The sequence below is a fragment of the Rosa rugosa genome, chromosome 1, assembly GCF_958449725.1.
Source record: "Rosa rugosa chromosome 1, drRosRugo1.1, whole genome shotgun sequence".
Taxonomy (NCBI): Eukaryota; Viridiplantae; Streptophyta; class Magnoliopsida; order Rosales; family Rosaceae; genus Rosa; species Rosa rugosa.
In genome coordinates, this window is record NC_084820.1 from 58602640 (window position 1) to 58616871 (window position 14232).

At 37.3% G+C, this 14232-nt stretch overlaps 1 protein-coding gene across 2 annotated transcripts; it reads left to right on the forward strand.

Annotated features, from left to right (window-relative positions):
• The first annotated feature begins 4510 nt into the window (after positions 1–4510).
• LOC133725717 (rRNA (cytosine-C(5))-methyltransferase NOP2C) lies at positions 4511–8679 on the forward strand. Of its 2 annotated transcripts, none has more exons than XM_062153080.1 (12): positions 4511–4791; positions 4873–5134; positions 5237–5384; positions 5478–5615; positions 5732–5794; positions 6099–6220; positions 6529–6769; positions 6966–7177; positions 7712–7812; positions 7948–8029; positions 8148–8209; positions 8463–8679. In XM_062153080.1, exons 1-12 carry the CDS (start codon positions 4592–4594, stop codon positions 8596–8598), a joined length of 1767 nt encoding a protein of 588 aa, XP_062009064.1. In that variant the 5' UTR covers positions 4511–4591; the 3' UTR covers positions 8599–8679. The 2 variants fall into 2 exon arrangements, with proteins under 2 accessions (XP_062009064.1, XP_062009066.1); XM_062153082.1 differs by having other exon boundaries at positions 6981–7177.
• Positions 8680–14232: the final 5553 nt, after the last annotated feature.

Here is a 14232-nt window from a genome sequence, read left to right on the forward strand (position 1 = left end):
TTTGAGAATTGAAGCCCTTTATATACTTGTTTCCGAGCTCAAGCTTAAGAATAGTATCAAATATGCCGCGTTGATTAGAATAGAGCTGTACTCACTGTTTGATTTTGAAAACTGGTGACAGGTTTGCAAAGTTAGACAAGACCAGCTATGATGAAAGGTAACAGAAGCTTTGATTTGGGTGCGGCGGTGCCAATTCAAATGAATGGACTCTTGCTCAGGTTGTTACATTATTTATTTAAGTTGGTGATGTTGGAATTTTGGAGCCATGCATGTATATGATGATATGGACAAAATCAAAGAACTGGTGTATGCGCGTTTTGGTGGCCAAGTATTCATGTGGCGTTTTTATATAATTGGTACCTACCTTAGGTGAACCTAACACCAAGTTCACATTTATAATAGCTAACCGCATTAAGGCAGTTTGGGATTGCTTTGCTTTTAAAAAAATCAGTTTTTGTTCAAAATTTTAGATTTTATCGTGTTTGGTAAATAAATAAAAAGCAGCTTTAATTGAAAGTTATAGGTCACTGGTAGCAGATTTTAGAAGCAGCCCAGATGTTGCTTTTAGAAACTGTTGTGGATCAAAACACGCTCTACAGTTGTTTTATGTACTAACAACACTTTTAAAAATATTATTTATCAAACACAAAACTTTTTTAATTCACAGCTGATTATTCTCACAATACAGCAGCAACAGTTTTTTTTTAAAAGTCACAGCAATCCCAAACTAGTCTTAATACAATCTACGTGTGTATGCATGCAAAAGTCTGAAAATTTAATTAGGTCTAGTCTAAGAATGTAATTAAGGTTTAATATTAATGCGGCCATGCGGGCATGTTAATTTAGTGACCACTGAGGTCATAACGGTGTTTATGTTCATATTTATGCAAGTGAGGTTGGCGGTGTCTCCTCAAGTAAGGCTAAGATAACGAAAAATGTTGTATGTTTTTCTAAATTGCGGGAACTAATCCTCAAAATTATATTAAAAAAAAAAACAACCAAAATCCTGATTTCTCATAGAAAATAGTGGATTATAGCCCATGGTTTTTTTTGGTCAAGATTGCATGTTCTTATTCTCTCACTAAAATGTTCATGCCCTTAAATCATGATTTTTAAGCAATTCTAGTACTTATGAAATTCAAAAATCTGGACCCAATTTTTTCTACGATTTTACAAGGTCAGAGAACTTAGAAATTCATAATAAAGAAGAAAATCAATAACTTTGAGTGCGTAAAGATCATGTTTTACCAATATATGGTAAAATTATGACACATGAAAATTTGAATAAAAAGTGATTTTAACATGATTTGGCAAGCATGTCATGTCATGGCAAGTAATGATGGCATGTCAAAACATTCCAACTTGTACTATATATTTTTTTCTGAAAGGAACTTGTGCTATATTTAAAAGAATAAAGTTTGTCAATCATAACTGAAAATTCCACATAAATATTGAAAAACATAGAAAATCTTTAATATAAGAGGTAATAACGTCAAATTAAAATAATAAAAAATAAAATTAATATTATACAAAGCTACTTAACCAATAACCACTCACTCCCCCTTTATAACTACCAACTCCTCGACACCCATATCGGGTGCGTAGAGATTTCTAATTTGCAAAATTTGAACATCATATATTGCTTAATAACGGTCTAGGTCAACATAGTGCTCAACCTTCATATATCAAGCGTTCTTAGAGAAAAGAAAGAAAAAAAAAATTCTCAGAGCAAAGTTCAGGCATCATTTAGCACCGCACATGTAATCAAATGTATCATAGACATATGTTAATGCCTAGTCTGGGTGCTTGTAAAAGAAACTTTTATGTTTTTCCAAGTTTCTTGCCATCCCGCCCTATAACAAATAACATTCTAATTTTCCATGGGGCTTTGGATATTGGTTTGAATGAGGGTTTGGGAAAACGGCTGAAAGCTGGACTTATGCTTGAAGGCTTGATTTGCTTTAGGTGTTTCTGAATTTCTAGGTTTTGCTCGATTGTGCTAGGTCGTCTTTACGCTACCAAAGCTCTCTTGACTCCATTGGAGAGGCTTTGAAGTTTCAGGACATTTAGAGTTCTAGGTAAAACAATGCTTTCTTATTAATCTATACAAAATCTCTGCCCTAAATTTAGTGAAAGTGATGCTTGCTTGGAAGATGAGAACTTGGGAGAACGTAATGGTTCTCACAATAGTCGACACTCCATGTAGCAGAGGCAGCTGTGGTGACAGGAAATAAGGAACGAGGCGGACTAAGTGGGTAAGAGGAATGAAATGTGTAAACTCATCGTTTAAGGAAGAAAGATAGTACTCTTAACTGATCACAAGATTTCCCTTTCAATGATTAACAGTTGGAAGCTCTCGTACTTGGGTTCTTGCCAACTTTCTCTGTGTATTTGGTTGCTGCGGGGAAAAGAGATAAGACGAGAACAAAGAAGAAGAAAAAGGGAAGTTGGGCTTTGGGTTTCAAAGGAGAGGTTGGCCCGATTCTCATGTTTATCATTTCATACTTGATTTAAGTCATTGGGCTTGAATTTAGGCACAAGACTGAAATCACCAACGACACTAAATCAATAGACAAGTATTATGTGTTTCTGTAACCTTCCATACCACACCCACTTCTGCAAGCCCCAATAGCATAGTTGTGGCTTGGATCCACATGCGTCGCGTGATGGCTTAAGAAGATATGTAACTTTTTGTCTTTCCGAATGTGGTTTGCATGTGTATTTTCTTATTGAGGTTGAAATGTTCATATGACATGTCACGTGCTTTTTTAGGTATCAACATAATCATAACAAAAAAAAAAAAAAATTATGTAATTAAATACCGCCTAAATATTGAAAACAATAGAAATCGCTTTAATACGAATTGTAATAACATATGTAATCTTCCGTTGGACAACTATTTCGAGCATCTCAACCAATCAAGAGGAAGTAAATCAAGTATTCTAGCTTGTTGGACCCTAGCTAAGACTTAACCCTAAGCTTCCAAGGCTTCTTGCCAACAGACATAACCGGTGTGTCAAGGCTTAGACAGCTCGTTGCAAAGTAGTCGATCTGTGTTTTACTTGCTTCTGCTTCTCCACACTTTTGGTTACAGACGTCTACTTCACCACCAATTACCGGTGTAATCAAAGTTTCTGCGTACATGATTCCTTCACAGGACAAATTAGTAACAAGAACAGTCTTGTTCGTCTTTTCTTTTGGATTGTATAGCACCAACTCGTGTTCATTGCAACTCATCAAAACTTGGCCGTTTTCTAAAATGTGTACAGGAAATAGGCAATCATGTAAACCAGCTGGATATTTTTGAACAATTGAAATCTTTGAAGTGAAGTGCAAGAGTTTAGTCCACGATGCCTTGACCCCATATTCATTCATCACCCATATTGTAAGCGTAGTATCACTGGTATTAATGCTAGGAACGTAAAAGTATACAAGAAGATTGTTTTCAGTAGTGCTCCCAATTCCGGCAAAAGGTCCGATCGTGGTTCCGACTAAGGTTCCGTAGGAGGCGGAAATGTGGTCCAAACATTCTTTGTCGACAAAACTGGATAGTGACACCATCTCTTGAAATTTCTCCCGAGCTAAATCAAAAGACATAATCCTTGAGCTCGAACCATTTAAGCAGAATCTATAGTCGAACACAAGTTCCATCCAATGTACAGCTCAAGTCCCTGTCTTTCATTGGTACCATTCGCCCTCCTTTCTTCATAATAGTTCCTCCATGAACCTGTTTTAAGTGTAAAGACAGCAACTTTCGTTGAGACACTTAAAATCACCATCATCAAAGTACTCTCCTATAGAGCTGTCCCCTAGTATGACCTTGTAATCTTCAGTGGTGGAATCATAACCGAATCCATAAAACATCGGATGACGATATCCATAATGAGCTCGAAATAAATTAGTATGTTCCGGTAACACACAGGTATCTCCAGTACAAGGATTCCATAAAAGAATGTCACTGTAGTCTCGATTCATGTCGACTCCATGTAGACATATCAACCCATTACAAGATCCCACAACGTACAGATGACAAGACCTCAACATGGCTGGGCAGCACTTTGATAAATCAAGCTTAAGTTGCCTGCTTGCAACATGTCCATCATCTTCATGCTTCAGTAGAGCTTCGTAGTCTACGGATTAGGGAGGCTCGATTGAAACAAGAACCTTCAAGCTTCTGGTGTCTTTCTTTGCGTGATTGGCATGCTTCATAACAAAAAAAGAATCGGACATTAAATCACACCACGACTTGCATACGCATCGGAATCGCTTCAAAGATTTAACCGGTAGCCTCGACAGTATCTCAACAACTACATCATCGACCTCATATTCAGGACGATGTCGGGTCTTACTCTGCTGCTGAGCCATGTTAACTTTCGTTTTGCAGAAGAAAACCCTAAAACGGGTCACCTTTTTTATATAGGTTTCTTTAAGTCGGTTCCTTCTTTGGTTTTTGTTATTATTTACGGCTTCTGGTAAAATGGGCCTGGGCCCAGAGTTCTACAAAGAACCCTGACCCGGAACCGGAGGCCTGACCCGAGCGAGCTTAAGCGAGGAGGCCAACAATGGTGGCTCTGCTTCCGCTTCTCTTTGAATGAAGAAGAAAGCGAGGGACTTTTTCAGAAGAAGCATCAGCACCTTCTTCACCCGCCTCAAAATAACAATGGAGACTTCACACCAACAGCAGCAACGTTACAGTTACAACCCAACTCTGCGTTGGAATCCCGAGGTCGAATCCTACTTGTGCAACGCTTATGGACCCGCCCATTTCTCTCGCATCTCCAAAGCCCTAACGTACTTCTCCACTCTCTCTTTCACTCTTATTTCCATTCTGGGTCTTCAGTTTTCTGACTGGTTTTGTTTTGGTTTGGTTAGGCGGCCGTCTTGTTATTCTTGTATAAGAGTGAACACATTGAAGTCCACACCAGACTCCGTTATCGAGAAGTTGAGAGGGATTCTGAAAGGGGTTTCAATTTCCAAATGTGAAGTTCCAGGTTTGGAGTACTTGGTGTTTGTCAAGGGCTCAGGTCCTCACTCAGTTGATTACGGGTGTGATGAAGATGGGAATGTGAAGCATCCTCCTAAGGAGGTGCTTGTCAGCCGGAAATGTGCCGAGGCGGTTCTTCGTGGCGCCGAGGTTAGCTCCTTTTCGAGTTTGGTTTTGGTTTTCTATGTGTTTGAACTGTGGTTAGTTTGTGAAAGGTGAAAAATTGTTGTTTTTTTTTTTTTTGTAATGTAGGTGTATGTTCCTGGTGTACTGGCTTGCAGTGCTCATGTTGAGAAGGGGGATGAGGTTGTGGTTTCGGTGTCGGTTGAGCAGCCCGGTGCTGAGGGTGGATGGGTGGTTGGGATCACTAGAGGGACTATTCTGCAAGGTGCTGAGACAGGTAACATATTTATCATGATTCTGAATTGATGCTATGAGTTTTGTTATAAGTGACTGTGGGTTGATGGATGTTGCTAAAATGATGTCCTTGTAGATCCTTATCATTTTGAAAGGAGCGGGCTGTATATTGGCCAAGGTAGAGCAATGATGACAAGGTCTGGGATTTTTCGTGCTCCTGAAGGAATTGCTGTGGATTTCAGTGACAGAGTATATGATCTGCCTTCGTTTCGTGGTATGATTTTATTACTTGTCTACATGTTTAGCAAAGGCTTTATTGGATTTATCAAAACAAGGTGGAATCTTAAAAAAGTTTGTAGACCTCCAATGATCTTTTGTTTGGATATGCAGGCGTGCTTGAGGGGGAAATATTTCTTCAAAATCTGCCAAGCATTGTCACTGCTCATGCTCTAGGTACCTATTACAGTATTTTGGTTATTGAATCAGCTTACATATGTTATTGCTTCATAATCATCATTGAGTTTTGAAGGGTTGTATTTTGGGGTGTCAACATCACAAAAGTAGGATCATAGTTTCTGTGTTCGGCAAAGTAGTGATCTTTACCCTCTTTGGTTTCTCTTTGCTTGTGGTTGGTATTTTTATCTTAAGAGCATGCTTCATTCCATTGGAATTAGCTAGCTGTTGGTATCAAGCTCTGAATGACTGTTTTGTCTTATTGATTTTCTTATTGTCTCTTGTTTTTCCTTTTGCATTTTAGATCCTCAAAAAGGTGAGCGCATACTAGACATGTGTGCTGCACCTGGAGGGAAAACAACTGCAATTGCAATTCTTATGAAGGATGAAGGGGAAATTGTTGCCGCTGATAGATCTCACAATAAGGTCAACTTCTTAACTAGAGATATGATAGAGACTGTGTCTCCTTTGGCTTTGTTTTTTGATTCCTGAATCATATTCAATTCATTTTGTGCATTGTAGTTCCTTATATAAGGTTGTCTGCTTTTTGTTCCCAGCTGTTCTCATATGTGGTTATATTCTAGGTTCCTGATTTAAGTCATACCAGTGCAAGATGAAGTTGTTTCCATTGTTCTGTGAAGTTCAATGTTCCATAACCAATATTCCTGCCTTCTTGATTTCTTTTCTGTAAGGCCTTTGGTTTCTCATGTTATTTACACCCACCATGTTCTCAGGTACTGGATATTCAGAAATTGGCTGCTGAAATGGGCCTTAGTTGTATTACCACTTGCAGACTTGATGCTCTGAAAGCTGTTTGTAGTCGTAATGAATCTGATAATATAACTAATCATTGCTGCACTGAGGATAGCTGTGATGTAACAATTCAAGGTTCCAACTTGTTGAAGTCAGAAGTAGAGAAAATTGAAGTGATTGCCACAGAAAGGTTGAATGCCGAAAAGGATTTTAAGAAAAATGGTAGGTCAATCCACTCTGCCCAAAAACCACCTCAAACTTGTGAAATGAAAACAAAATTTTATATTACACTAGTTACAATAGCATCCTGTATATATAGTATTCTTTTCCATACCAGTGCTATGTTGTCACCCTTTCAACTTAATTCTATGCATTTTCTTTCTAAAATTAGAAGTTCTTTTCTGACTCAATGTCTTAGTTACCAATGAAAAAGCGAATGAGAGAATTTACATTAGCAGAGCTGACATCAGGAAGGATATGCGAAGGAAACGGAATGGTCCAGGAAGAAATCAGTCTGTGGGTGGTAAGGCTGAGAAGTCAAAAGGCTTTGCTCCCAACAGCTTTGATCGGGTTCTTCTAGATGCTCCCTGCTCTGCTCTTGGTTTAAGACCTCGACTATTTGCTGGAGAGGTACTATAGTCTAATCAAATCTTGTTTTCTTTTCACTTTTACTTATTTGGATTGATTTTTGTACCTTTTTTCTTTTTGGTTGGATTTGCATTATCATTCTTTTTAGTGCCTTGTTCAGTTGTTGAGGTGTTAGGTTTGTGACTTAATTTGCTTATTTAAGGGTGTTTTAGTGACAAGGGTACTGGAGAGTCGGCGAGTTTTGGGTAAAATTTGTCTGTTTTTCATTTGGGATCTTAGCTTTGGAAGATGAGTTGTGTTTTGACATTACCTGGGGAGGGCAGTAGCGATATCCTAGCAATATAAAGAACCAGAAGGTTTTACTGCTCATTTGGGAGTGCATTCATTTGTATGCTGTTTACAATAGAATTCCACATTGGGAATTTATCCCCTTGCATCACAATATTTTAGAAGTTTTGACTTCTAACATATTTCAGAATTTTAATTTAGATGTATAGGTTTTAACTTTTAACATACTTCAAAAGTTTCTTTTATATTTACTCGGAGGATTTGACATTCATCAGTTGCATATTCCAGGAAACAGTCGAATCCTTGAGAAAACATGCAAAGTATCAAAGGAAAATGTTTGATCAGGCTGTTCAGCTAGTTCGTCCGGGTGGAGTTCTTGTGTATTCAACGTAAGTAGATATGCCTCCTCTTGTTAATATTGTCATATCAAGAATTACATGATGCGTATTTGAAGTACTAAGTTTCTCACTGTTCTGTATCATCTTACCCTTGAGCTGAACTTCTGATGTTGTTTTCCTCTCTAGATGTACAATAAATCCTGGAGAGAATGAAGCTGTGGTTCGATATGCTTTGGATACCTACAAATTCCTATCCTTGGCATCACAGGTTCAATTAGATTTTGTTTTTACTTTTTAGGAGGGTCCATCTAGTTCTCTCTTTACAGATATCTATATGTGTTTTATTGTAATCTGATTTTACATATACCATTGACTTTGATTTGTAGAACCCCAGAATTGGAGGACCTGGTCTAGTTGGCCGTTTTGAATTCCCTGATGGATATACTGAGTAAGTTCTTTTCTGCAGTAACATTTGATTGTTTACACTCATTCTTGGTTGGTATGATGTGGAAATAAATGCTTCTGCATCACTGCATGCGTATCTTTGTGCTTTTCTGTACAATTGATGACTTCAAAATCAAATGTGTTGACCGAAGTACCAAGAGAAAATTGCTGTTGATGAAAACAACATCAAATAACTAGTTCAGAAATTTCACACACAATCAAAACTACATATTGACTATATATGCTTGACCTCACAGGGAGTGGCTAAGACCTGGTCAGGAAGAACTCGTACAGAGGTTCGATCCATCGTCTCCGCTCGATACGATCGGGTTTTTCATAGCCAAGTTTATAGTTGGATCAAAAGAGGCTGACTTGGAACAATCTGCAACTTGACAGGATCAGAAATTAGGTTGTATGAATACCCCATGTAATCTAACTCAAATTCAAAGTTAACCAGATAAATATGTTTGCATCTATCTGGAATATGATGTAAGGTGGTCTTTATTAATAGGATCTATATTACATAGACTAGAGATTGGACAACTTACAAAGAGTATCTTTTACTTTGAACCATAGAAATAGTCATTGAACTGAAGTTTCACAATTTTTATGAATAAGTTAAAAGTGGTAAGAAGGCATCATGTTAATGTTCGAACATGCAAAATACAAAACAGCATTGGTTGGGTTGGCCCCTAAACTCATGCTGTTGATAATTATTTGCCCTACTCATCCCATACATAGCAGATAATGCTTCCATAGTAATCAGCTCTCTTCCCACAAGCAATTGTAAGTAATTTCATTGCTGGAGGCTCCAACTCCATTGTGCAATTGTGAGTAATCACCAACACTATAACCAAAGTCCACCATTCCCACCATGTCATCTGTGAACCAACCCTCTATTTCATGTAATGGATCAGTCTCCATCATCATATCATCCATCGCTACCCAATTTGAGTTTGAGTCAGGAATGGAGATCTCGTTCTTGTCCAACGAAACCTCGGCAATGGTCATCGTATTTTTAGGTTCATGACCAATGAGCTCACTGTTGTCACTCTTCTTCTTCTTCTCTTCATTCTCCAACTCTTCAAGCAAGTCCCACAGAATGGTTCCATCAACTTCTGTGACTTCAAAATCTTCAAACTCATTGACACCAAGAGCATACTTCAAAGTATTAGTGTCCGGGAAATCTGCCGCCATGCCTACGAAAGAAAATGAAAAGAGAGTGCAGATATGAAGAACAGCTTAGACACAGAAGAGCTTAGTTAACTGAAATTGAAAACTAGGTACAACCTAGAATACAATATTGGGTTATATATAGTGACGAGGGTAGGCCTCAAGTAGGCACATCGATCGATCTTCTGTCATGTCAAGGAAGAAGATTTATTCATTTATTGCATATATCATTGGTCATCTTGAAAATTACATGTACCCAATATTGCTAGAATTGGTGCAAACAAATATGGGGACCAAGCACGATTGAATAAAGCAAAATGATTTGAATGATATAGAAAATTTCCACCTTTCAATAAACATCAAACATGGAGATCCTAGTCCTTTTTAGGTTTTACTCGGCTTGATTTTGCTACGACTTCTAATCCCAAGTCCAAAGATCCCTTTCCTCTCATGAACACTTGGTAGAAATGCATTGTTGAGTCATTCCACAATATTTTCTTGAGTCAAATTTTCCATTCGAGTTCTATTCGAGAAGATCGATCAACATTTCAAAAAACTATTCATATTGAAAAACAATTTAGTCATGTATCTAACTATCCCCAAATAAACAGACTCACACATTGGTAGTCATGATTATAATCAATTAACGAATTATTCCGTACACTCGATTTTTGCCAAGATCTTTGAAGATGGACCAAATGTGATACTAAATTATTAGGATTACATAAAGACATTATAGAGAACCAAAAATGTGAATAATAAATTTATTTATGAAATCCATTGATGTCCGCATTACAAATTTAACGGTTTATATAACATTATCAAACAATAGTGTTCATACGGTCATCAGATTATCAAAGAATTTTGCGGTAGTCACCCACTATTAGATTTAATTTTGAGATTAAAACACTTTAAAATCAATATTTTAATCTCAACCCTTAAAATTAAATCCAATTATGGGTGACTACAAAATTCTTCGTCACTAGTAACTGTGCGAAAATAACTTGCGAACAGTGGTGTTCACATGATCAACAGGTGACCAAAAATTTTCTGGTCACCCACTCCAAATCTTTTAATCTCAACCATTGAAATTATATCCAATGGTGCGTGACCAAAAAAAACTTTGGTCATTGGTGACCGTGTGAACATTAAGTAGACAAAGTAAGCAGCCACATGGGCCTCTGAAAGAATTTAAATTCTTTACATGTATTATTACTTATGTTACCATCTCCTCCATCTCTTTATATTACATAATCTTTATGGCGAGGTTTTTTATTGTTATTTATTATTTATACCACAACTATTATATGATTGTGGTAGTCGAATTTAAGACTTCACACTTAGAGCATGTTTAGTAGACTCTCTATTGTGGCTCCTTAGCTATTTTGGAGAGCATGTTTAGCTTTTTATCTATTTTAGCAGCTGCACCATACTCCTAAGTGACTCTCTATTATAACTTTTAACTATCTCGCTCCTAAATATAGAGAGCGGGATGAGGCTCTCTATAATTTAAAACATTCATTTTAAGTTATTTTATGTAATTTATAAATACATTTAAACTATTTAGTATATATTTAAAAAATAATATAAATGCAAAACTAGCTAAAATAGAGAACATTGATGCAAAGTAATTCTAAAGTGGCTAGCTAAAATGACTTTTTAGCTAAAATTTAATTCAAAAATGTCTAGCATTGCTAAAGATTCTCTTAGACAAATAAGATTATCCAACTAAAACAAATAGTGGGCTGTTATGGGAAGTTTTGATAAATAATGTAAAGTTCATCACGAAACTTATTCTTTCAATACGTCTCGAGCGATTGAGATTGAAGCAATGACATAGAATATATTTCCCACGTTGCATCAAATCCTCGATGATAACTAATCGACTAGTTAGATTGGTAATTTGGTACGAGTACATCATGCACTACTTTTACCAAATTTCAGATAAAACAGTACGGTGGAGTGTGTTTTCTGGTCTCTCATCCTCCTTTGCAGCTGGAAAAGCAATGAGCCTAAGGCCTAACAATGAGCATGTGCAATCTAACATATTGGCATCACACCATGTGAATTTGAAGCTAATATAAACACGTTTTTGTTGCTTGGTATATGCACATGTTATCAACTGTTTTGGGACCTTTTTGGTGTCATTTTAGGCTTTGAGACTCGTCATGATATATACCTCCCTGTCCTGCTTTATATCTATAAAGTCTGATATTTTTCCATTTTCATTTTGTCTGTGGTTGGCATGGATATCCATACTAATTACCAAGTTGATCGAGCATATTACCCACTTTCAACTTAATTTATGTTGGTGAAATTACAATAAAATAATTATAATTTCTCTTGAGAAACTCGTTGACAAAAGGCTGAGGCGCGGGTATCTCGCTCTTTTTAAGGAGATTCAAGCCCTCTGCGGAACAATGCCGGTACACTAGATATCTCTTGACTTGTCCCCTCCAGGATACAACAGCCCAACAACAAGTTGTGTGGCTCACACCAATCTACACAAATTGAAGGAACCCAAAGCTCCACCAAAAGAACACATTTCTTTGGCAAAAAAAAAAACACACAAGACACTTTGGGGCATTTTGGAAAGAAAGTTGATGGGTGAATGGTAGTATCTCGTAATAGTATTACGTAAAAGCAATGATATATTTGAGCATGCAACAAATGGTGCTATTTATAGGCTCTTAGGACACTCCCTACAATTAGTAGGGTAGTAACCAAAAGCCATAGGTTACAAGAATTAAAACCCAAAATAAATCAAAATAAAACACCATGAGTTACAAAATAAAATTCAAAATAAATTCTAAATTTAAACACACAAATAAATTCAGAAATTAAACACAAAATAAATTCACCCAAATTTAATTTCAATAATAAAATATTAAAATGTAACAACATTCCCCCCACTCATTTTAATATTTTAAAAACAAATATAAACCAAAGTTACCGACCAAAGATGAACCATTATGCATCATGAAGGTGTGCTCTGCATTGAACCTTCACTTAGTGAAACAGCAATCCCTACTCCAGAGTTGATAGTGGTCTCAGACTTGAACTACAACTGCTTAAGGGAAAATAAGAACTACTGCTCACACATAATAATTCAGGTGTTAATATGAGCTTTATTAGCCAGCACGTTACGGCCTTGTGCTTATCCCGGTTTTCATGAGTGCATTTCAAGAATAAGCCCAATTCTCATAGAGAGCAGCCCCACTCTCACACTCATATAGGTAAAATCCGTCAAGGATGCTCTTGAACTATGACATCCCACTCATATGAGCTACAGATTTTATTAAGATTTTTAAGTGAACTCAACCTTCATATACGTTACAAGATTAATGCACTTACATCATAGGGATGAGTAAGAAAATATAGTGCATTTTTCTTACGGCCACCTTATGATTCGTTTTTCCCATTAAACCCAGTTTTTAGGATCTCTAATCACCGGGTTGGGTGTCCTCATATATGGCTCATGACGATATGGGCTTCAATCCCATCCCCCTCGATGTACTCCAGACCTTTTCTCTTGCCAAGCCCTTAGTTAAAGGATCTGCAAGATTATCACATGATTTAACATAATTCACATTAATAATTCCATCACTCAAATATGATCTCACATTACTGTGCTTTCTTCTTATAGGTCTGGATTTACCGTTATAATAACGGTTATTTACTCTACCAATAGCTGCAGTGCTATCACAGTGAATCAATATAGGTGGTATAAGTTTTTCCCACAAGGGAATTTCATGCAATAAATCTCTCAACCAATTTGCTTCTTCACTTGCTGAAGCTAGAGCAATAAGTTCAGCTTCCATGGTTGAATTAGAGATTATTGTTTGCTTCTTTGATTTCCAACAAATAGCACATCCACCTTGTTTGGACCCAAAATGAGCATTTTGGCTTGACAAGGCACGTCTTGGAGAAATTGAGCCAATGTCAGTGGCTCAAGCTATATATTGTCGACAAGTTCGAAATATATATTTAGAGGCTAAATAAAGCCTACTATGGAAGCATGAAAAGTCAACTTTAGCACATTTTCCTACTTCGGCTAGGAGAAACCGAGCTAAACAGAAGGAGCGGCCGCCTGACCAAATGAACTTGAAATGAGCTGAAACTCTGCAGATCCATTCTAGACAGCCCAAGTATCATTTCTTATGAAGAGTGCCAGAGCTAGTTTTGAGTGGAAGGCCTTCAAACAATCAGTCCAATTTTCTGTAGAAACAAAACTGGAAAACTGGACCTGTAAGAGGTCCAGCAGCGTTTCCGACCCAACCACATGGAAGAAAGCTCTGAAAATTTGCCACAATGATCTACACTCATTGTGGATCATTTTATGTGAAGAGGTCGAAGGCCCATTTTGAGTTCTTGGTGGAGATATAGCTGCAGTAAAATTGGAGCAGTAAGTGCTTAAACCTAACATTCCATTAGTGTTTAAGTGCTTAAACCTAACATTCCATTAGTGTTTTAAGTGCTTAAACCTAACATTCCATTAATGTTTAAGTGCTAAAACCTAACCCATTATGAGTTGTTTAAGGCCAAATAGTGTTGCTTGGAAGCCTATATATAGAGGCTACAACAAGTATCATCTCACCAATTCAAAAACCAATTCATACATCAAAACATCTCTAAGATGATCTAAGTTCTCTCTAGAGCAAACCTCTCTAAGAGCAACTCCTCTCCTTCTCTTTCTCTTAACGGTGATCACACTCCTAGTCCTAGTCTTCTCAGAAGCCGACTTTCAGTGCCACCAAACCCTCTGTCAACGTACTTCGGTCCTAGTCTCCTCGGGAGCCGACGGTAGTGCCGCGACCACAACGGTTACAGAACCAGCCAAGCAAGGGTAACGCC

Coding starts and splice junctions, on each gene's coding strand:
- LOC133725717 (XM_062153080.1), top strand. CDS start 4,592: ATGAAGAAGAAAGCGAGGGACTTTTTCAGAAGAAGCATCAGCACCTTC. Junction 5,795..6,098: donor TGTCACTGCTCATGCTCTAG/GTACCTATTACA, acceptor TTTGCATTTTAG/ATCCTCAAAAAGGTGAGCGC. Junction 8,210..8,462: donor TTCCCTGATGGATATACTGA/GTAAGTTCTTTT, acceptor TTGACCTCACAG/GGAGTGGCTAAGACCTGGTC.